Source organism: Pan paniscus, chromosome 10 (genome assembly GCF_029289425.2).
Source record: "Pan paniscus chromosome 10, NHGRI_mPanPan1-v2.0_pri, whole genome shotgun sequence".
NCBI classification, from domain to species: Eukaryota; Metazoa; Chordata; class Mammalia; order Primates; family Hominidae; genus Pan; species Pan paniscus.
Window position 1 is genome coordinate 55,816,460 of NC_073259.2, and position 25,281 is coordinate 55,841,740.

General features: G+C 35.9%; 1 protein-coding gene across 1 annotated transcript; it reads right to left on the reverse strand.

Moving 5' to 3' along the window:
- Nucleotides 1-1,637: 1,637 nt before the first annotated feature.
- Nucleotides 1,638-14,560, reverse strand: ALG10B (ALG10 alpha-1,2-glucosyltransferase B). The gene is made up of 3 exons (XM_014347213.4): nt 14,245-14,560; nt 12,857-13,054; nt 1,638-11,152 (listed from the first exon to the last, which is right to left on the reverse strand). The coding sequence occupies exons 1-3, from the start codon at nt 14,413-14,415 to the stop codon at nt 10,100-10,102; spliced, it is 1,422 nt and encodes a 473-aa protein (XP_014202699.2). The 5' UTR covers nt 14,416-14,560; the 3' UTR covers nt 1,638-10,099.
- Between the last annotated feature and the right edge of the window lie 10,721 nt (nt 14,561-25,281).

Consider the following 25,281-nt stretch of genomic DNA (forward strand, 5'->3'; position numbering starts at 1 on the left):
AATACTTGGTTTAGGATAAGAAAATGTGTTAAATAGACACAACTCCCTCTCCCTCTCCCTCTCCCTCTCCCCACGGTCTCCCTCTCCCTCTCCCTCTTTCCACGGTCTCCCTCTGATGCCCAGCCGAAGCTGGACTGTACTGCCGCCATCTCTGCTCACTGCAACCTCCCTGCCTGATTCTCCTGCCTCAACCTGCCGAGTGCCTGCGATTGCAGGCGTGCGCCGCCACGCCTGACTGGTTTTCGTATTTTTTTGGTGGAGACAGGGTTTCGCTGTGTTGGCCGGGCTGGTCTCCAGCTCCTATCCGGGAGTGATCTGCCAGCCTCGGCCTCCCGAGGTGCCGGGATTGCAGATGGAGTCTCGTTCACTCAGTGCTCAATGTTGCCCAGGCTGGAGTGCAGTGGTGTGATCTCGGCTCACTACAACCTCCACCTCCCAGCCGCCTGCCTTGGCCTCACAAAGTGCCGAGATTGCAGCCTCTGCCTGGCCGCCACCCCGTCTGGGAAGTGAGGAGCGTCTCTGCCGGGCCACCCATCGTCTGGGATGTGAGGAGCCCCTCTGCCCGGCTGCCCAGTCTGGGAAGTGAGGAGCGCCTCTTCCCGGCCGCCATCCCGTCTAGGAAGTGAGGAGCATATCTGCCCGGCCGCCCATTGTATGAGATGTAGGGAGCACCTCTTCCCCGCCGCCCCGTCTGGGAAGTGAGGAGCGCCTCTGCCCGGCCGCGACCCCGTCTGGGAGGTGAGGAGCGTCTCTGGCCGGCTGCCCCGTCTGAGAGGTGAGGAGCCCGTCCGCCCGGCAGCCGCCCCCTCTGAGAACTGAGGAGCCCCTCCGCTCGGCAGCCGCCCCATCCAGGAAGTGAGGAGCGTCTCCGCCTGGCAGCCGCCCAGTCCGGGAGGTGGGGGGTCAGCCCCCGCCCGGCCAGCCACCCCGTCCGGGAGGGAGGTGGGGGGTCAGCCCCCACCCGGCCAGCCACCCCGTCCGGGAGGGAGGTGGGGGGTCAGCCCCCGCCCGGCCAGCCGCCCCATCCGGGAGGTGGGGGGCGCCTCTGCCCAGCCGCCCCTTCTGGGAAGTGAGGAGCCCCTCTGCCCGGCCGCCACCCAGTCTGGGAGGTGTACCCAACAGCTCATTGAGAACGGGCCATGATGACAATGGCGGTTTTGTCGAATAGAAAAGGGGGAAATGTGGGGAAAAGATAGAGAAATCAGATTGTTGCTGTGTCTGTGTAGAAAGAAGTAGACATAGTGGACTCCATTTTGTTCTGTACTAAGAAAAATTCTTCTGCCTTGGGATGCTGTTGATCTATGACCTTACCCCCAACCCGGTGCTCTCTGAAACATGTGCTGTGTCCACTCAGGGTTAAATGGATTAAGGGCGGTGCAAGATGTGCTTTGTTAAACAGATGCTTGAAGGCAGCATGCTCTTAAGACTCATCACCACTCCCTAATCTCAAGTACCCAGGGACACAAACACTGCGGAAGGCCCCAGGGTCCTCTGCCTAGGAAAACCAGAGACCTTTGTTCACTTGTTTATCTGCTGACCTTCCCTCCACTATTGTCCTATGACCCTGCCAAATCCCCCTCTGCAAGAAACACCCAGGAATGATCAATAAAAAAAAAAAAAAAAGACACAACACATTATAAAATATTATCAAACATGAATTTATTTAGAAACAAAATAAAAACATGCTATTTGAACAAACTTTTTTATGAAGAATAAGTTGACTGAAAAGCAGTTTTAAATAACATCAACTCACAAATGACTTTTAGAAGCCAAATAAACATTTCCATTTTAGAGAATAGTATGTAATACATAACTTAAAAGCATATAGAACACATATTCCTACATTCTTAAAAATAAGAGATTGTGATTCCACAGAGAATTTTTCAAATATCTAAAGTATGTCCTGTTAAACCAACAATTTGCTTCCAAACAGGAGTCTCTTTTGAGAAGCTAAATATTAATTTTCAAACAACTATTTCTCCATTTGTTAACTGGAATCATTCATATTAAAACAAAGGTCTTTATGTCAATGTATGTTAATATGGCTGAAGGCTCCAGCCCTGAGTTATTTTGTTTTTTACTTCCTTAAATTCATAATTACAACATATATCAATTTGAGGTATGATGACAAAAACAGAAACAAAAGACACAATGGTAGATGAGAATCTATCTCCCTGTGGAAGAGGCAAAATTAGTGTGGACCTCATTTTTCTGACCTATAAAACTAGGAAGTATAATCACATTACTTGCGACAATTTTTCCTTCTAAAATGCCATGAATTTGAAGGTAGACTTCATGCCTTTCTCCATCATAACAATAGAGTTAAGAATATTGATTTTGGAGTCAGGCTGCCTGGTTACGAATCCCAGCTCAGACAGTTATTTTGTAATCTTGGAAAAAATACTTCACCTCTCTATACTAAGTTTCCCCATGTGTACGGTACTGATCTCATAGAGTTGTTATGAGACTAACATGGGTAAATCACTTTATAACAGTGGCTGATACAATGTTACACGAGTTTTCAAATGAGATATCATCACTCATTGTTTGTGGGAAAAGATTCTAACTATGTCATATGAATGAAGTATGCCATATGCAAAGATCATATCATATGGGAAGATATATTAGGTTAAATCGTCTAATGATTACAAAACACAAAGTGAGGTTTTTTTTGTTTGTTTTTTTTTACGTTTATCTTAGCTTCATACAACGCAGGAAACATTTGAATAACATTAGATAAATAGATATAAATGATTATAAATCTTTGTGGTTTAAAACAATAAAACACTATAAAAGAGTTTAATTCAGACTAATAAAAGTTTAACTGCAACACTTGGAAATGTAGCACAATATCTCCACCTAGTGGACACCTTAAAAATTTGTACAGATAGTGCTCGGCCTTTTTTTATCACTGGCGGAAAACTTTTCAAATAGAAGTAATTTCACGAATATAGAGGGATAAAAAATAGAAAATAAGTTAAACACTATATTACCAGTGCTCCAAAACATCATCGCTAAAATACATTTTAGTAAGTTGTATAACTCAAATGTTTTTCTAAAACAGGGTGTAATAGAGTCAAATAGTAGTTTTGGTTTAGAAACTTAAAATATACCAAAGACAGCATGTAAGTCATCAGAAATACTTGACCATGACTTAGCAATTAAGTTTTAAAAATTAGCTGTAACAAAATTAAGAATTTAAAAATTACAGAGCTTTAAAGATGTCAGATACCTTTAAAAGACATTTGACCTACTTGCTATCTAACTCTTGTGTAGTATCTTTGATAAATAGAAATCTTATCTCCAATGAATGAGAATCTTACTTTTTTTCTGGGCTTGTTTCCCTAAAAAGACTAAACAATTAGAAGTTATGCTTTTCATGATTTGCAATCTAATTGTTGACCTCTGATTTACACTTCAGGCAATACAGAATTAAGTCCAATCTTTCAAATAATTATTCTTCAAGAGAGCTTATCAAGTGATAGAATTTCCACTTATCCAAATTAAATATCCCACATAATTTTAGTCATTTATCTTACAACAAAATTATAAGGAGTTATCATGTTGTTCATGCTCTTTTGAACAGTTTGTAGCATTTTAAAAAATGACTATATCCAGTACAAAAATAACACGCCATGAATGGTTTGGAAACTGCAGAGAGCAAACATGGATTTTCACCTCTCTCCCCATATACTACTTCTTTTGATTAAAAAAAAATTGAAAAAAAACTTTTCATAGTGAGGCAGAATATGACGGTCAAAAACTCACAGGCTTGGGAGTCATACCAATCTATGTTCATTTAGTGACAGTGTGGACTTTGGGCAAATCACCTGACCTGACTGACCTTCAGTTTCTTCAGCAGTCAAAGAGAAATCAACATCTACCTCATAGAAATATAAATGTAGCATCAAATGAAACAATATTTGTAAATCAGCTAGTATAATGCCTAAAACATTATAGGTTTTCAATGAATGATGGCAACCATCATTATTATTGTTACTTTTTCTCCTTTTTTCATCTTGTATATGCCATACACACACATATATGGTTCAACTAAACTGAATTAAGTTTCACTGTGAAAAACCAATACATTTAATATTTTTCTTGTTGGAAGCTGGCACAGTGGCTCATTGTAAATCCCAGCACTTTGGGAGGCCAAGGTGGGAGGATCACTTGAGGCAGGTGTTTTGAGACCAGCCCACACAACATAGTGACACCCTGTCTCAATTCTTACAAAAAAAAAAAAAAGGAGAAATTATATGTATACACACACACATACATTACATATATACAAATTTGTATATATAAATACATATATATTTGTATATATAAATATATATATATGTATTTTCTTTTCCTTGTTAGAAAAATACTGTATTGTCTTTTGGTCCGATGGTGATAGGCTGAGATAAAATTTAATTAACATTAAATTCATCAAAAATTTATCTCTTAAAAAAGCACAATATACAGATATTATATTGTGACAAAATTTCTTACCCTAGAAATAATTTTTCAAATCTCAAATATTAAATATTAGTGTTGACTCATGGATATATGTTAAAAATATGTCCTCAATCTCTATTTTTATTATAATTTTCTCAGTTACACAAGTTATTGTATATTGGAAACGTCAGTTGTCAACATTAAATACATAAAAATGCCCTATATAAAAAATAATTAACAGCTATTCCTAGAGTGGTAAAATGTAGCCCAACTAAAAAAAACAAAGTATTTGTAGTTAGTTGAAATGTCTTTTACCTTTAAATTCTTTAACCTGTTATTCGTTGAAGGTTACTGATTTTTCTTATTTTAAATAAAAAGCAATTATTTTGAAATTATACCCTATTAAAGAAACTTTCCTTTAAAGTGTTATAACCTTTTAATGGTTGAAAGTTATTTGTTTTTCTTATTTTAAATAAACAGTAATTATGTTGAAATCATATCCTATCAAAGAAACAACATGTTTACAAGTAAATACATGTATAAGCATTAAATGCTAGCAGGGGTCTCCAATCTTTTGGCTTCCCTGGGCCACACTGGAAGAACCATCTTGGGCCACACATAAAATACACGAACACTAATGATAGCTGATGAGCTAAAAAAATAAAATAAAATAAAAAATAAATAAAATAAAATAAAATAAAATCACAAAATACCTCATCATGTTTTAAGAAAGCTTACAAAATTTGTGTTGGGGCCGCATTCAAAGCCGTCCTGGGCTGCGTGTGGCCTGTGGGTTGAACAAGCTTGCACTAAGGCAAATAAAAATTGTTAACACTGGGTCAGAAAATTACACAGAAAAATGTTTAGGATGACTCTTATTATGAAACATGATTTACTTCCTAAAATTAGCCACGGTTATGTAGGATGTTTTTTCTATTCACTTCACTCTATACTAAAAACTTCATTCAGTATATATTTACTCAATATTTATCATATGACATACTTATAAATATTATGAGTATATGGCAAGAATGAATCCTTTTTAAAATAAGGTTATACACATACCAATCAGACACTGACTAGAGTTAGGACAAATACTATTCTCATTTGAAATGAGGACTAAAGACTAAACCACTTGCCTTATTGATCCCAGAGCCACAACCAAATATAAAAATCTTAACTCCCATGTTAAATGTTTTTTTCTACAAGCCCACGGTTCCTAAGTCATATTTCAATTTCCACTTAAAAATTTTCAAATTTATATCACAATTCTTACTTGCTTCACTTTTTAATGAAATTCCAATTACTTCAAAGATAATAAACGCTTGCTAACCTAATAAACACAAAATTTATTTCTTCATGTGAATAAATATTTTATTTAAAAGTGAGTCCAAAATAACAGTCCACTATTTAGGTGGTATAAATAAAAATTGTAGATCCCTTCCTCTCTCTTCTCTTCCAACAATTCTAAGGAAAATAATATCAAGCCAAGTGGCAATTAAGTTCAAACTAGAAATACATTTCATTAAGCTATGTATTTATTAGAAATAAATTACATTAGGCTATTTACACAAGTTATTTTATGACTGGCTATGCACATTTCAGAAATAACTCTAAGAAGACAAAGAAAAGGCCAGACAGCTAAAATAATTTATCTTGCCAAAATGAGATGCTAAGTTTAAACTGAGAGATGCTATCTTTCCAAATCATTTAAATACATAGTCAGACGCAGTTCAAAAGATTCCTGACTATCCATTAATGGAAAACATAAACGTTAACAAAATTCACAGCATACCTGAATCTTACTCATGCTACCTAAAGATAACATATCTCTAGAATTTCACAGAAGATAGAATCAGTTCAAAATGATGTATTACTGAACCTATAATGATTTATGGACTAGATATTTTTATGACACTTTTCAAAATAGACATACTCACAGACTTTAGATGGTAACTGTAGGGCTCCAGATGCCCTCGAGCAGGGCAATATTTTTTTCATAATCACCTAATTTTAATCAATTCAGCTAAGTCTAATGTTTAAAAATTCATGAAGAAATATCTATCTACTCAATAACTTTTGAAAACACAAATATAACTAAGAATGTTTCTAAAAGCAAGGATCTAAACACCTAAGAATGGTCTTCTCAGTTGTTTCAAGTGAATGAGTTTAGTATCATTTCTTGAACGACTAAAGGCAAAATGATCTGTTGTGCCAAGTTCTTACATAATCATTTTATCTGTTATCTATTTTGGAAAATTCACCAGCAAATGGCCATCTTTGAACTGCCTAGAAAATTTAACGAAGACATTTATCTTAAATTCGAAAGTATTGATAAGCATTCCTATTTTAAAATAATAAATAGTTGAAAATAGCACCTTTTAATACATGGCATTCTTTTCTTAAAATGCCAAGTACTATATTTTATGTATTTTATAAAAAATGTGGAAGATTAACCTGTTTCTCTCTGAATGTAGATTTTCACCAAAACATCTCTTAAAACAGCAGGGACTCAACACTTAAAAATGAACTAGAAGAGCTGGGCACAGTGGCTCACGCCTGTAATCCCAGCACTTTGGGAGGCCGAGGCAGGTGGATTACCTGAGGTCAGGAGTTCGAGACCAGCCTGGCTAACATGGTGAAACCCCGGCTCTACTAAAAATAGAAAAAATTAGCCAGGCTTGGTGGTGGGCGCCTATAATCTCAGATACTCGGGAGGCTGAGGCAGGAGAACTGCTTGAACCCAGGAGGTGGAGGTTTCAGTGAGCCAAGATCGCGCCATTGCATTCCAGCCTGGGGGACAAGAGCGAGACTTCTCCTCAAAAACAAAAACAAACAAAAAAAGATATAGAACAGTGATCCCTCCAAAGAGCAGTCTTCTTTAATTACAGGGTAGAATATTTTCCTCAATTTTGCCAGACTAGATCAGAGTGGAAGCTTCTCCTCTCAGAAGTATTCCTAAATACAAAATCCTTGCATTAATATTATCAGACAAAAAGTTACTTTCCCTAAATTACACATTCTTTTTTCAATTTTGACTTCCCGGATTTAGTTCTCCACTATAGTAAATTAATGACAAAAGTATAATTTCTTTGAGTGTCCTCTCTCATCTAATTTTTAAGAAGTCTGGGTAAAACACGTTTTTCTACAATCACTGTTATAACTAATGCCGATCTATTTTCTGAGTACTAGAGTACAACCAAAAAATGGCCTGCATTTATTACTCAAATTATACTTGTAATTTTCACCTGCACACAATTTTATATTTGTAAATGTAGACTCATCACTTAAAACTCAGAGAAGCAAAATTTGACATTGAGGGGAAAGTAATTTGTTCACTTATAGCTACTTTTAAAGTTTAGAAACATAAAATTATGTTAAAAGATGAATTCTATTCACAATTCTAAGTTTACATGTCAAAGTTAACATACCCAAATAATACTTTCCTGTAATGGAATGACAACCCAAAAAATACACTCAAAATAATAAACACAAAATTCAAAAAGTAACACAAAATAATCCTACCCCAGCAGTTGTTCCCTGATCTACAAAGTCAGACCAAAGGATTTCTCAACTTTCTTTCAATTCTGACTTTTTTTAATAGATAATGGAATCAAACACTAGTCACCTTTAGCTTTATATTACCTAAGAAGTCACTTATTTTTTAACCTCTCAGTAAAGATACTGAGAGTTATTTAAAAGGTATCAGCTAAGATATTATCTCCTGATCCAACAATCCCACTTCTGGCTATTTATCCAGAAGATTTGAAATCCGTATGTCAAAGAGAAGTCTGCACTCTATGTTCATTGCAGACAAGTCACAATAACCAAGTGATTCGATCAACCTAAGTGTCCATCCATGGATGAATGGATAAAGAAAATGTGGCATATATATACAAAAAAATACTATTCAGCCTTTAAAAAGGAAGAAATTGTGTCATTTGCAACAATATGGATGATCGTGGAGGACATTATGGTAAGTGAAATAAGCCAAGCACAGAAAGACAAATACCACATGATCTCACTTATTTGTGTAATCTAAAACAATTAAACTCACAGAAGTAGAGAGAAGAATGACGGTTGCTAGAGGCCGGGGATGTGGGAATAGGGAGATGACAATCAAAAGATACAAAGCCTCAATTAGATAGAAGGAATATGTTTGACTTTTTTTAGATCTATTACACAACGTGGTGAATACAGCTAATAATTAAGCACTGTATGTACATTTCAATACTGTTGAGAGTACATTTCAAATGTTTTCATCACAAAATATGTCAAATATTTGAGGTGATGGACAGATTAGCTTTATTTAATCATCCCACATTATATTCAAAAATCATAATGCCACTTCGTACCTCATAAGTATATACAACTATAATTTGATATATAATAAAAAATTTTTAAAGGTAGTCTCCTAACAATCATATGAGGATTATCCTAAAATGTCCTTTAGTAACTGTCATGGACTGAAAAGTATCCCACGAAGAGACAATGTCTACTCAGAACATGTGAATACAAACTTACTTGGAACATGGGTCTTTGTAAACATAATTAAGGGTCTCCAGACACAATCACCCTAGATCAGGGTGGGCCCTACATTCAAAGACACTGTCCTTAAAAGGTAATGAAAAGACAGAGGGAAAGGCCGTGTGAACGCAGAGGCAGAGACTGGAGTGAAGATTGCTGTCTGCAATACTTAGACAAGATCTGTCCATAAGCCAAAGAACTCCAAGAATTGCAGACAGCCACAAGATATTAGGAAACAGACATAGAATGGATTCTTCCTTAGAGCCTCCAGAAGGAATCAACTCTGCTGACACTTTGATTTTAGACTTCTGGCCTCCAGACTGTGAGGAAAATTGTTGTAAGCACCCAAGTTTGTGGTCATTTGTTATGGCAGCCCTGGGAAGCTAACACAATATGTATTTCATAAGGAAATCCCCCTTTTAAAGGATTATAATCAACACAATTTGTCTTTGGCCATCATACATTTCATATTAGGAATTAGTGAAAGAGCTTCATCATTTCTGGATTGTAAACAATAACCAACAATTTGATGCCTAGACAGACATATATGAGTCTCTACTTTATCATTTACTATCTATGCATTTCTATTTTGACTTAGAATTAAAATTATATTTACTGAAATGTTAAGGAACTTTTCAGTCAAGAATATCACCTGACCATTTGTAAATATTTGCTAATACATTGTTATTAGGTTGGTAGAAAAGTAATTGTGGTTTTGCCATTACTTTCAATGGCAAAAACCACAATTACTTTTGCACTAACCTAATAGTTCTCTCTGAAGAGAATAAATTAGTTCTAGTAATATGAAGCATACCCAGTTTTAATAAACTTATACATACAAAACATTCCCAAGCTTTGTGAGGGGCCAACATTATGAGAGCGATATGAGATATCTGAAAACAATTTTATTTTCCCATTATTCAGGCTTTTGAAGCAGGTCTTAAGCTTTCTCAGTTCTTTGCCACTTAATTTCTTACATATGTTTAAAATATATATTAAAAAAACTAATGTAATTTGAGGACCACCACTGCACCTAAAAGAAAGTCCATGTTTTCCACCTATTCAGTTGTTCTTTGTAGAAATGGTCTAATTATTAAGTCCATTTTTACAGTTCAAAATATCACTGATATTACCACATAAACCTTTGAATGTCCTGACTATTTGGCCACTGAAAAGTCTTGTTCAGAAAGATGTAAAAAGTTATGAAATTAACAATTGCATAGCAACTCAGTTCACAAACAAGTCTGGATGTGGGAGGCAGAGTTATGTTAAGCCTATAAATGACATAAGGTAAAATGAAGTAACGAAATTCCAGCAGTTTCTGAGGAACTATAACAACGAACAAGCATATGAAAAACATTAAATTCCAAAAAATTGACTTTGATTTCAATGAGTCAGCTATACTCCAACCAGCAAATATATAGGCTGGAACTAACAAATATTTCACAATTTCATATCTTTGAAAAACTCTTTTCCACACATAGAAAGTATAATGTCTATTGTCTGCTAGCAAGTATTTATGAGCATAAGTGAATTTCCAAACTAAAAACACAGAGACTAAGGTAACCACCAAAAACAGAATTCTACGTTTCCAAACTAAGGAAAGAAAAGTCTTAATTTTGCTAGGAGACAGGAGATGAGGAAAAGAAAAAAAGAGAGTAAATGAAAAAAAGTAGAATAGTTGAGGAAAATGAAGACAGGCTTCATGACTACTCCGATCGCCAATAACAATTCCACCATTAACTACTACAAAAGCACAAAACAGAAATCCCAGAAGGATGTAGGGCCAAGTCAAACAGAAAAGCATACTCAAGTTTTTAAAGGACATGGAATAAGCCAAAAGAAACTGAAGAATTTTTCTGAATTCTGCAAATGGTCCTTTAATAGGTGGAAGTCTGTCTTCCTTCTTTTGTAGCTCAGTTTTCCAAGCCTCAGTTAACTTTTGTGCAATGACATTTCCTGCACAGAAGACAGCCCAGATGATATTTGTTTGCCGAAACATGAAGCCACAAAATCCAAGGAAGGCTGAAGTTTTATGATTTCCATAAAGACACATCAAATACGCAAAAAGAGTAAAAAACATAGATCCTGCTTCTGTATAATAAAGGAAGTTAAAAAAATAAAGTGTTGGAAATACTGCTAGTGTTAATGTTGACAAGACTCTCTGGATACTTGAGGCAGCCTTGGAGGAAGAAAAAACACAGATACAATTATTTTAATGATAAAAAATGCTATTTCTGCTTACCTAATGAAGAGATTTATTTAAAACTACTCAACTACTCAAACCTTATTTAAATAAAATTAATCAATATTAATCTTATCTCTGGCTTTGCAAAAACACAATAAACATTTATAAGAACACTTCCTGGTACTTTTTATTTATACGTATCAGTTTGGAGACCATGTGTATGCCAAAGCTTCTATAGCTTAACACAATTTGAATCAGGCTATGATTAGTTAAGGAGTTACTGAGTGCAAGATACCAACTAAGTTCTGTGGGGACTATGGAGATAAATAGGACACAATGCTGGCTCCATTTCCCTGAGCTTATGTTTTAGTGCCTTCAATAAGGATTCACTTAGCCATAATCACCACTTTCCTTTAAGGAAATCCTTCATAACACTACACAAGGGAGAATGTAAACATGCATATGGTATTTATTTTACCATATCCAGACTTACTTTTTCAAGATGATATTTTCATGATGAAATAACGGTATTTTTCTGAAAAGTGAGCCAGTCTAAACTTATATATCTTATTTTGGCCTTTCTGACATGCTATTTCAGAATTTGAAAGTGTTCTTATGTTCTTGAATTGTATACTCCACTTAATCTAAATCACTAAATCAGACCATGTCATTTCCTTGATTAAAATTAAGGTCTCTCCATTACATGCTAAAGTTCAAAGTCCTCTCTGTGACATATGAGGGCATTCATGACCTACTTCTCTAGCCTTACATCCCTCTACTTTCTAATCCTGTAATTCCAAGACCAATTCCCTGCACCTCGTTGTTCAATGCCTTTCTTCCTTTGCTTATGCTGTTTGTCTCCCCAGGATTAATTCCTCACCCTACACAGCCCTATCCGTTCATCAGGACTCAGCTCTGGTACCATCTTCTCTGTGAGGACTTACTGAATGCCACATACTCCTCTCCCTCCCAGAAAAGCAGTAAGTGTTCCCCTGCTCCTTCTCTGTATCCTCATAGCATCTTATGTTTACCACTCTATCATAACTGACACTACAGAAATCATCTCTTAAGGTTAAAAATAATTATTAGAGTTAATATTTACTGAGCCCTTACTGTATCTCTGGCACTATTCGAAGCATCTTCCATTTATTAAGTTTCTTTGTTCCTTTATAATAGTTCTATAAGGCAGATTCTATTGTTATTCTTATTTAACAGATGAAGACATGGAGCCACTAAGGGTTAACCTGCCCACAGTAACAAAACTGGTTAAGTGGCAGGGAGAGAATTCTAACCCAGGCAATCGACCTCCGGGGCCTGCACTATTACCACATCAAAAGTCCTCAGGTAAAGTCTGTTTTCCCTACTGAATATCTACGTTTTACAAGAAAAAGACTGCCTCATTTATCTCTGTAGTCCCAGTCCCCAGCACATGGAATAAGCTCAGTAAGTATTTATTGAACTGGTTTGACTCACTTAACAAATATTTACTTTAGAGTTTACAAATAAGTTATTCAAGTATTTAAATACAAATTTATTCTAAAATGGAGGTGGAGGATTTAAATTTACCTTTACATAATATACAAAAATACAAAGTTACAAAGTGTTAAAGACATTTTTCACCAAATCTCATAAAACTAATTCATTGTAATTGTGGACCTGACTACACATAAACTTGTAATTAAGTATTTTGAAACATACCTTGTTTCTGGGTTGTACCTTGCGGAAAAGCAAATATAGTAAATAGAAGTTGCCAACACTGAAGAGAAGATTAACAAATCTGAGCATCCCAATGGAGCAGACAACATGTTCAGACCATCCAAAGATCCAAATGGCAGGTTTGACCACTCCAACTGACACCAGGTACAAGCCAGGTAATGTAGTAATCATGGGATCCCACTTTAAAATGAAAGAAAATGAAGTAAAAGCAAGAGGTAATACGAACAAGACAGACACAAATATGTCAAGCCCAAGTCTCATCTCCAGCAACAATCAGAAATTTTGAGAAGTTAGTCTATGACAAGATTAAGTAAGTCCTTGGCAGAACAGGATTAGTTTTTCTTATTTTTTGCCCCCGGACCAGCTTAGTTCAGGTAGCAGCAACCAATAAACAACAACTTAAAATCTATTTCTATTTTCCAAGAAATGTTCTTTAAAAGCCTTTATTTTGATAAATAAACTGCAAATGCTCCAGTTTTTAAAAGCATGGAAACATTGTTTGGGACTCTAAGTTTAGGAAAACATTTGGACCACAGGCTCCCTGATGACAGCTGACATAAACTGAGACAGAAATTGTGCCAAACCCTCTGTATTGTAACATTACAATATGCCCTATAGTAAAGATTATTGTCATTTTGCAGATGAGTAACCTGAATTTCTGAAACTCAGAACATCTCCAAGATCACAAAACTACTAAATCACAGCACCAAGATTTAAGATCAGATCTTTCTCTAAAACAGACTTTATATTTCTAGCCAGTACCCTATATTGTGTCACAAGAAAAGCAGGGGATGTTTATTTTGATATTTATATGTACATACTTGCACAGTCAAATATATATTCAAAAATGATGTGACTTGACTGGTTGCCAGTTTATCCAGTCAACAGATAGTTCACTAAAAATACCCAGGGAAGGAATTTGTGATTATAAATTGTCACTTTTTGGTAGCCGAAGATCCCTCCAGTCCACCCTATCCCACCCCTAAAATGCACAGTGAGGTGCTTAACAGGTGAGCTAAAGGGAAGTTTTCTGGTATTTCCAAGGAGCACCCGAATGCCTTTAATCCTGAGACAAGGAAAGACAAAGTGGGATCGATATTGTCAGCTGCCAAGAGGAGCGCTCAGTTCCCCACTAAGTATTCTCCCAGATCACTCCTTCCTGGGGAACAGATCTGCTGTTTATTCATTCATTTAATAAATATTTCACAGATCTCAGAGACAGGAACAAAAGACTATACCCAGTTTCTTTCATGTTCTGAGGCTGGGGTGGGGTGGAAAGGGACGAGTTAAGTCTAAAGATGGGAGAAGGAGCTGGGGACGCTGGGACCTTTCAGGCCTCTCCTGGGGTGGGGACAGGTTGGGCACCCCACCTGGGAAAGGGAGAAATGGCCCTCACAGTAGCGCTGCGCCTGAGGCAGGTGGAAGATCTCGTCCATGTAGGGCTCTCGCAGCGCCCGGCTGAAGGCGGAGAAGAGGAGGCAGGACACTAAAAAGGTACAGCTCAAGGCGGCCGAGAAATAGTAACCCTCTAGCTGCGCCATTCCTGCTCCCACAGCCACTGCCCAAGAACCCACTCCTGGAAAATTCTGAGCCCGGAAACCCGAGCTGGAAACTTGGGCTCGAAATGGGCGCGCTAGACAGGACTAGCAAGACGGGGCCACATCCCGGAAGGCAAAGGATGCTGGGAGAGCGCGGATCCGGAAAACAGCGGGTCGCTGTTTCCTGGAGTGACGGGTTTAGATAACGGACCGGATGATTACCCTCTCCATCACATTACCCGGGGCGCACAGTGTCAAAACTTCCGGAAAGGGCGGGTCTCGGATTTCGCGAGCGCGGGAGGGGCGTGGCTTGCTGCTTTGGAAAAAAAAAAAGCCGCTTCTTAGCTTGGATCTTTTTTCCTGCTCATTTCCATCACTTACCAGAAGGTGGCGACGTTTCCCCACGTTTCCAATTCCAAGCCCTAAAATTAACACATTTTTTCCCCCCGTTATTTCTTTTCTTTCTCTCCAGTGATCCGAATTAATTAAACCCTCAATTCCAAGACATTTCATTCCATCAACCTTGGAGTGTAGGAAGGGGGCGTTGGTTGTGATAGCAAAGACTGAGACTTTCAGCTGGAAACTTGAAGAACCAGAGACCCGTCAATGCCGAATGCACTTCAGTGAGAGGAGTGTTTGTTGGTTTGTTTGTTTGTTTAGGTTAAAAGAGAACTCTTTCAAAATGTGGATGCTCTCAGAGGATTTAGTAAAATTGACACTCCTAGTGCACTCTCATAGCCATATTACCCTGTAGGATTTGGAAGAAAATATATATTTTAGAATTTGGGATGTTTTAGATGTGCCTGTAAATTAGGTTGTTAATATTTATAAGGCAGCCTTCTGTCTTTCCTACTAAATCATAAGCGTGAACATCTTAGTGGGTGGCATTATACATCCTTTATGTTTGTAGTCCCCCAAATGGCTTTCACACAGTAGGCACTTAAATTTGTGGACTTTTATAGGCTGTGTAGACATCATCAAATTCCTGTATTCTGGGATCAGGTGTTGGGGGCAGGAGATGTGGTAAATAATTTGAAGAATGCCGAAGATAAATTATGTGTTGGAATTTTGTCTTGAGCATGGTTGGCCATGTTTTGTAGACAAACTATCTCTCAGGTAACCTCAGTCAGGTTGCCTTTGGCAGGCATATATCAGATTGAGTCGGGATTTAAGGTCGCAAACCTCAGAGTTCTCAATTGAGCTCTTTTTCTGGGTTAAAAATAATTCAATATTTCTGAACTTAAGAAAGTTTCTTAAATCAAGCTGACTGCCTTTCCAGTCTGTCTCTGCCTGTTTCCTCAATGATAAGAGGAGGTAGTGGTGAATGAGGGCTGGGACGGGAATATTTACATTACTGGAATAAAATCATGTCAGGATTCTACTCTGATGTGATGCTTAGCTTTGCTTTAACCATCATCTCCCATTTTATTATTGATTCCATGCTGTACTTATCTATTTAAGTCACTTGTAACACATCTCCAGATGATTCAGTCTTCAAGAGGTTGATGTGATCTACGAGTAATTAGCCCCTGACCTATTGACCTGCTAAATCGTGTTATGTATACTCTGCAGCTTACTGACCCACCCTAGAAATAGTGGGTCGTTTTTAAAGGGAGTAGAACAAGACTAGACATTTATGCTCTCCATTTTTCTTCATAACAATTGCCACCAATAGTTTATGTTAAACATTTGACTCCTATACATGCTGCACACATCGCTTTACATAAAATGGAAAGTTTCAAGGAAATATAGGGTTTTAGAATGGCTAGGGATCTTTATTAATAATCTACTTGACTTCATTTTATAAAAGAAGCTGATTTTTAAAAAATGAATAATTTACCTAAAATTACATAAAAAATTAGTGTCAGAACCAAGTGTAGGAATTAGAACATCAGACCAAGAGTAATAAAATAACTTCACAGCCTTATAGGTTAAAATAATCTACAATATATACTGAATTGAATGTTTCACTAGTCCCAATAACTTTACATTTACATTGCACTCTTCTCTGTTTCCATACACCAATTTGAAATACAAGTTTCATCTTTTAAAAAAATGTTCGTCTTACAGACTAATTACATCAAAATCTGCTGGGGGATCATTGTGAAAAACTAGATTCTAGAGAGCCATCTCAAATCACTGAATACTAATCTTCATATTTGGAAACGATTGATGTAAAACATATTACCTAAGAATGCTAAGAAGCTCCATGGGCCCAGTAGAGTTCTTCATAGAGTACTTCACTCATTTGTTAGTGAGTTACTTTTACTATCTGCAAATCGATGAAGCTGTTGTCACTTTTCTACTCTTAGATTACAGCATCTTTGATAATCTTGAAATGCTTTCCAAAGCTCTGCTCCTAAATCAAGACCTAGTAAAATAGCTACCTCTGGGGTTTTAATGAAATAGACTACATTTTATTAGACCTACCATTTAAAACTAGATCAGCATTGATTTCAACTTATATTTTCCATTCAGAATTCCAACTGCCATTTTCCATAGATGTTTGTGAAAAAGAGTCATTAGGATGAGCAATCCCATTATAATTGCACATCAACTATTTATTTGTGCTACTTGAATTATGATAAATAAGTTATGGCAGAAAAATGGGCAATTTCTGTTGGGGTTCTAAGGATAGGTTGTTTTAGCAAGAAATACATCTTTTTTTGGTTTATAAGCCATTAAGATTTTGACTTTATTTCTCTGGTATAACCTAGCTTACTTTGATCAATTAAGACATTCCTAATTTATTGAACTCAGATAACATAGCATATACTTAACTGTTTGAAACAGCCATATCTGAACAGTGAATTTCCCCAAAGGCTGTAACTGTAATAACTTTGAAGTATTAGTCCAAGAAACATCCTGCCTCTTATTGCACCCCTTTTCACTTGTTGCTGAATGAAAACATTGGCCACTTGCTAATCATAGTGACGGTTTACTCATTTCTAGGTGACAATTCATTCTAGCTACAGCAGAGTACTGCACCCTGGGCCAAAAATCACAGATGATAACCTCTAAAATGCAACTATACCCTTGAGGTCAATCTTAACATATCAATTTAAAATCTAAATTTTAAAATTACTGAATCAATTTAAAAAACACACAACATCTTAGTACAAAAGCATTAGCAAGTATTTTAGCTCTACTGAAAATGTCTTGAAGACATTGTGTGGGGGACTGGTTAAACCTAAGTAACACACACACGGAGAGACCCTTCTAAAAAACAATAATATTTATTTGGGATTGAGCATTACAGTGAGAATACAATGAACATAGGGAGGTAAAAGAAGACAAGGGATTTTAAAAGAAAAATGAAGAGGGTTACATAAATTGCTTTGACACAATTATCCTTGGTTATAAGGACTGGTAAAAAGGGTGGCACCAGTTTGAGGTTGGACAGGCAGTCGCTGGGCAAATGTCCTCACAGAAGTAATTTTTTGTGAGATTGTGGTAGCCTTTGTGCAAAGTTGTGGTTTGTGCAGTCTTTTGTCGTAGTTCCTGTTGTCAGGCATACATGCATATAAACCCTCCCTTTCTGGTCTTCCTTAGCTCCATTTTTCAGGATTTTTATGCAAGTGGCCCCATTTTGATTCTGATAACTTTCATAGAACAAATCTTTCTGGTTTGTGGCAGACCTTCCAGTTTTACTCTTGAAAGTCTCAGGCCAGGTAAATTCTGTAGTATCAGACAAAGAGAATGGTTGGTGATATGGTTTGGCTGTGTCCCCACCCAAAATCTCACCTTGAATTATAATCCCCATAATCTCCATGATCCCCACGTGTCAACGGAGAGACCAGATGGAGATAATTGAATCCTTGGGGCAGTTTCCCCTATGATGTTCTCATGATACTGAGTGAGTTCTCATCTGATAGTATTATAAGTGTTTGATAGTTCCTCCTGCATTCATTCTCTTTCCTACCATCTTGTAAAGAAGGTGCCTTGCTTCCCCTTCGTCTTCCACCATGATTGTAAGTTTCCTAGGCCTCTGCAACCATGCTGAACTGTGAGTCAGTTAAACCTCTTTCCCTTATAAATTACCCAGTCTTCTGCAGTTCTTTATAGCAGTGTGAAAAAGGCCTAATACACTTGGTCATTTAGAAAGATATACCATACAACCCAAAGCAAAACTTCCTAAATGTTTTTTTTTTATAACAGTGGTTCTTAAAGTGTGGTCCCTGTACCACAGCATTAGTATCACCTGGGAACCTGTTAGAAGTGCAAATAATTAAGTCTTGCCTTAGACCTACCGGAAAACAAATTCTGATAGCAGAGGGAGCCAAGTAATACGTGTTTTAACGTTCATTTTGTAATCACTTATGATTCCCTTAGATTCCCAGGTGGACCTGATGGACATGAAAGTTTGAGAATACTGCTGTCCTCTATATTCCCCTTGCTTTTCTGATCACTCATGCTGCTTTGTCCCCTGGTTTCTCCGATTCTTCATCTCCAGGCTTCACCCTGCCAAGAAACAAAGTTCATTGCCAATGAACATATAGACGATGTTCCTCCTCAGCAGCTGAAGAAGAGGAACTTAAATACTTACAATTTAATGGCTTTTAGTTACATATATTTATACTCAGACAGATGGCTTTTCTTTCAAAAAACTATGCGAAGGGGAACTGTGCTTTTTGCTAAAATAAGTAGCTTAAACACCATAGTCCTACAGCTATTGCTGCCAGTTAGATAAGAAACATTCCAGGAAAAGAAACTTCATGAATTCCTTTTCCTTTAAACTGCATAAAATTTAAGAGAATCATAAATTGATTATTAAATGAATTGCACTATTATACTGATGAAATTACAGTACTATTAAATCAACCAAAGTAAAAAGTTAGAAGAGAAGACATTGAATTAATTTTAATTCTTAAACAATTTTACAGTTTAAGAGACACAGTAATATGATCTTACTAATTTTAAAATTTCAGACGTTAGAGTGAGATTTATGATACAATTGTTATTACTGAAAATAGAGGTTTTGTGAAATATTGAGGAGGGTTTCTGGTTATTTCCCTTTTGGCTTTAGAAGCAGAGTAAAACAAGTGGGCATCCTTAGGCTGAGCATTAGGTACCCTGCACTGGCTAAAAGTTTGGCATACATTCAGAATATTACTCTTTAAACATGTGCATGTTCTAATTTAGTGAGAATGGAGATCACCTGACTTTTCATTAATTAAATGTAAATACAGAAACCCTAATAGAGATTTTATTTTCACCAGACAAAGCAGAAACATTGAATCAGTAGTTTCTGATCTCCTGTGGTTCCTGTTCCTTCTAGATTTCCTTTTGTTCTTGCTTCATTTTGGGTTGGTTTTCTGAATGAGGCAACAAACTGTATTAAATAATTTACATTTATTTACTATAATAAAATGAAATACTACACTGTTTTTTACTGCCTCCAAATGTTAGTTTCCATAACTGCCAAATTTCAATGACTGCAAAAATGTGTGAGAAAGGTCTCTGCATTTAAAAACGTGCTTTTTAAAAACATGTATTTCCACTAGAAGATGCTGACAACTTCAACAGAATCAGGACCAATTTGTTACTTTTGCCAGCAGTTAGGTTATAGTTTGTTTACTGATTCCAGTTATGTTTTAGTTTATGTTTACTGATTGTAGTATTGTTTACTGGTCAGCACTCAAATATCCACCCAATGTGACTGCCACTCAGGATGGCTATGTTTGTAATTTTTTAAAGTTCATTATTTACAATATTAATAATTCATTACTATTATTTTTGGTAGTGAAAATGTCTTACAATAGTGATGTCATCATCCAAAAAAATAATGGAAGCAGGTGAGAAACCAGACTCTGATGGAGATACAGGCACACATGGCGTGATTGGCTGCCTCTGGGGAATGAACAACACACCGCACACTTATCTGGGCCCTTCAATCATGTGAAGAAAAAGCCTTAGTTCTCTGAGGAAGGTGAGATACTTCCACCCCAGGAAGCAGCCAAAGATCCTGGAGGAGGGAGAGAAGTAAAAATCTTTTGCCCTCAATGGAGTGGCAGGAAGGTCTTCAGGCCTCCATCCTTCAGTAATTCAAAGCAGAGGTATGGTGCTCCTACTGGAGAGGCCGTGAACACTCCCTGGCTCTAAAACGCCATGCATGCAAGGCACAGTTTGGCTACTATAGTGAGGAGGAACAGGAACAACTTGAAAGCCCTCCATTCCCCCACTCAGGTAGGGTCTCAAGCAGGATGTGTCTACCACTGAAGATGGGCCAGGAGCACTGAACCTACCTCCTCACCTCCCCCTATGAACCTGGCTGGCCCTGAGTGACAAGAAGTCAACTGTTGAGGAATGGGACAAAGCATGGGGAGAAAAATCCCTCTGAGGTGCAGGCTTGCAAAGAGTGCTGAAAGTTGAGGATGGAGCAGGAATACTGAGAGGAAGACTTTTGACATTCAGGGCTCAGCACTTAGCACAAGATAAAAACAGATCTCCACTAGAATTTGAAGAGTGTGTGTGTGTGTGTGTGTGTGTGTGTGTGTCTTGATTATATTACCTAAGCACATATTTTGTAGAGTATATACCTAGGATTGTAATGAGAGTCTCATAAATTGGTGCATTTTCTAGGTTAAATATTAACAATGGGTCTTCCAAAGTGGTTGTACCAATTTATACTTCAAGCAGTATATGAGCGTTTTTCTTCTTTTGTATCTTTATCAACACCTAGTATTGTTAGTTTTTTGTTACCCATTCTGGTGCATATGTTATGGCATCTCATTGTAGTTTTAATTTGTGTTTACCTAATGACGAATGAAAATAAGCTTTTTTCATATGTTTATTGGTCATTTGAATATTCTCATTTATAAAAGTTTAATTCAAGTCAATTGTCCAGTTTTTCGTCAAGAAGTCCGTCACAACCAATCCCCATGACATGTGATTACCTATGTAAAAAACCTTCACATGTACTCCCAAACCTAAAATAAAAATTAAAATAATAATAAATAAAAATAAGAAAAAGTCAAGAAATGGCAACATAGGCTTGTTATTTCAATTTACCAAGGTAACTGTCAAACTATTGAAAACAGTTAAATCTTGGAAAAACAAATCAAAGTTTGGCAAAGATAGTGACCCTTATTTAGAACAATTATAAGCTTATTGCACTTATTTTACCTTTGGAAGAAACACAGATGTTCATTTAAAAGTGTGTTTTGTGGACTGGTGCCTGTTCAGATCCCTGTATTACTATTTTTGAACATGTAAGTACAGAAATTAAGAATAAGCTTTTAGAAATTTTTATAGCAGTATGGCAGAGTAATTTTATTTTTGTAGAATTAATACTAAAAGTGAGCTTATATTTTATATGTCTGTTTTTTCTTTCACTTTTCTAACAATTCATTTTTGTTATATTTCATAGAATTATTAATCCATGATAGGTTGGAAATTTAGAATAAAACTAGTTATTTACCCTGCGTAGTTTGAGAAATGTTCTATTACCTTGCAACAAATGAAAATTTAACTTAAAAAATAAAATAAAATAAACAACTTTGTACTATGTCCAGAAGATGTGTAAGGTGATATTTTTGACCTGGTAACTTAAAAATTTAATATAATAAATATTTAACATAGTGTTTTTGTTTGGCCAACATCATTTAGTAGAATGCTCAACACTCAACCTAAACTTAGCCCTTTTATTTTTGAGAATTCAGTGCTGAATGTCAAGAAGGTTATTTATCAAGCAAGCATAAACTAATTTGGCTTTTTGTTATGTGCCAGAACTTTAATTTTTTTCATGATTATAGGTATTCTTCATTGGTAGAGCACTCTACTTTTCCACCTCTGCAAACACGTTATCAGATAGCTCATTGCAGTGAAAGCAAATCTTAGCCAAATTCCTCAGAAAAATGGACACGTATTAATTATAATGAGGCAGAAGCAGCCGATAAATCAGTTTGTAGGTTGGAGTTCCTTCTCTCTGCTCTCTGGTATCCTGGCCAACACTTTTATGTATGTTTCGTTTCTAAGCAGATGTGATGATAGTCTTATACTACAAATGGCAAACCTTGTAATCAGCTCTTGAACTGAGACTTTTTTATTTCTCTGTCTCTCTCTCTCTTTTTTTTTTTTTTTTGAAGTTGAGAGAAATTAAATCAATACTTTTGGCTTTCTACTGCCATGAATCCTGTTATACCATTCCCAACTATTTCCTTAACTTAAACAGCAGTAATACCGGCAATCAAAAACTTGTTTAATAAAACGTCCTATATTATTTACTACAACTTATAATGTCTATACAGATATTTTTTGAAAATTATTTTTATTGAGATATAATTTATGCACAGTAAAATTCACACATTTTCAGTGTATGGTTCTATGCCTAATCCCTCATGGGTATAAGTGAAAGTCTTGCAGATAGATTTTCTTTAAATCCTAACTAGCCAGATACAAATAGTTGAATCAAATTAATTAATGTGTTAAATGGCTGATCAAAATATTTTTATTCAAGTTACCTATTCATAAACCTCTTATTTCTCAATGTAATATAAAATATAACAGCTTTACTGAAAATATTACATGCTTTCATTAATGAAAAATAAGTAATTATCACAAATGCATTTGGGTCAAATGCTTATGCACTTTGTAATCACCTTATGTTCAATGCCACCGACCTAGGCGAAAAGCTGCAAATATAAGAATTTCTGTGGAAGGCTATTCATTTTTTAACTTGATTATTCGTAACACCACTATTAATTATCTTTCACTATATAATTAAGAATATATAATTAATTATATTAATATATTTCAAATAATATATTTTAATACACAATAAATAATATTCTTTATGGAACATTACTACCTCAAACAGTAGAAATCAACTGTGTATTACATTCTAGCAGAAATGTAAAAAGCCACTAAACAATTAACTCCTGCACTTTTTCCTCTGCCATAAGAATGTCAGGTACTAAATAGGGATTGTATCTTTAGCCTTTGTTCTGAGATGGAAATTCACAGAGTCATAGCGGCCAACCCACAGGTGCCTACAGTACTATGAATGAGAAATATACATTTGATGTTGTTGCTACTGTAAAGCCACTTAATATAGTGCATTTACTATGTTGCTAACATTATTTGCCACGTAGACACTTGATAGCAAGTAACATACTCAGTGCTTAACACAGTATCAAACATTCAGTAGTCCTTAATAACTACTGAATTATTCATTACTCATTGATAACACTTGAATAAATAAAAGAACTGAAAGCTATCCTAGGGTATAATGTCACCTAAGTTTGGGAAGAAGAAAAGTAGTTAAAGTCATTGAGGGCTACTTGAGGAGATGGGAGTAGATTGGGTCTTAGGAAACTAGGAACATCGTGAAGTCATTAGCGCAACTCTGTGTATTGTCGTTTGCCTAAGAATCTGTAATTAATTTAGTCTAGAAAACAGTTTGGTGGAGCTTGAGTAATGAGTCTTTTGCTTGACATGCTCCTAGTAAATATGTAATAAATATCTATTGGTCATAATGCCATTTAAAATGACATTTCATAAAAAATATATCCTGACTTATTAAAATAAAGAAATAAATCAGAACCTAGGGATACTTCATCAAAGATTATAATGTTTCTTTGATTAGCAAGTGAGTAATGTAAAAATTCCATGTTATTAAATCAAGGTCACAGCAACACAAATTTGCTTGGTTCTTTTATTTAAAGAATATATTTTAGCTTTATTTATGATGGTTCTAAGTATGCTCACAAATGTATTGCCTTATTTGGAAAATTTAATTAAATCTCTGCTTTGGGAGATCTTAGTATTATTAATGTGTAAGGATAAATCTGAAACAGACTCGTGAAAATGACAGCATTAATAGCATAGGTATTAATACCTCTGCTTTTCTCTTTCAGCAACTTCAATTCACCAGGTATTTGAATTAATACAGAAGTTTATATCCAGAGGAGTTAAAGTTGTTATAAAATCAGTCTCCTTGGAACTGCTACCATTTATCTTTTTCAATATTGCAGGCAGGTACTATTTCAATTATTTGACACATGGAATTTTGGAAGAATAGTAAAGTGTAGCACATCTTTTATTTGCGTCTTAGAAAATTTTTCTGCATTCTACAATTGTTCCAAGGCCGAATAACTTGTCAGTCCAAACTGTACAAATTACTGTTAGTGTAAGAAGACTCTGTGACTACATTTTGGTCCTTTATATGATCTCCTGAATTTTATATTGACCTGCTAGTGAAGAATATTCTGATACATTGCAATATTGACTTACTAATAAATTACTACAAATATAAAAGAGAGACCAAACTTTGTTTACTTTATTGCTATAGGAAGTCAATTTATAGCATTTCATTAAAGAAAAAAACTCCATGTGAATCTTTGTTATTGACACATAGTCATTCAATAAAATAGGTGATTCATATATTAACTATAGAAGATTTAAACACTTACAATTTAAAAATTTGACAAATTTCTGAGAAAGTTGATATACCTGAAAAAATACTCATAAACCAGATGCTTTATCCCTAGTGTTAGAGAAAGCTTCACAAAGATGCTCAGGTTTAAAATTTAAAATAATATAATTTAGTTACATGTCAGAAAAAAGGAGGTGTGGGTAGGAGGAGGGAGCATTCCATTTAGAGATATCAGCACAAGAAAAAGTAAAGAGGTATGAAAATGTGAAAGATTTGAAGAAGTGCATTCAAATTTATTTTCAGAAAAAAATTAAAAAGTAGAGAAATAGACAATTTTAAAACCATAGGTTATTTAAATCCCCATAGCAGCCAGTCATCTGTTCTAAATATATCACTTTATTCAAGGACATCAATATTACTGCAGGTTCCAAGATGAGTGAAAAACATACTAACTCTTTAAGAGTCACTGTTTTTCAAGAATATTTATCTATTAC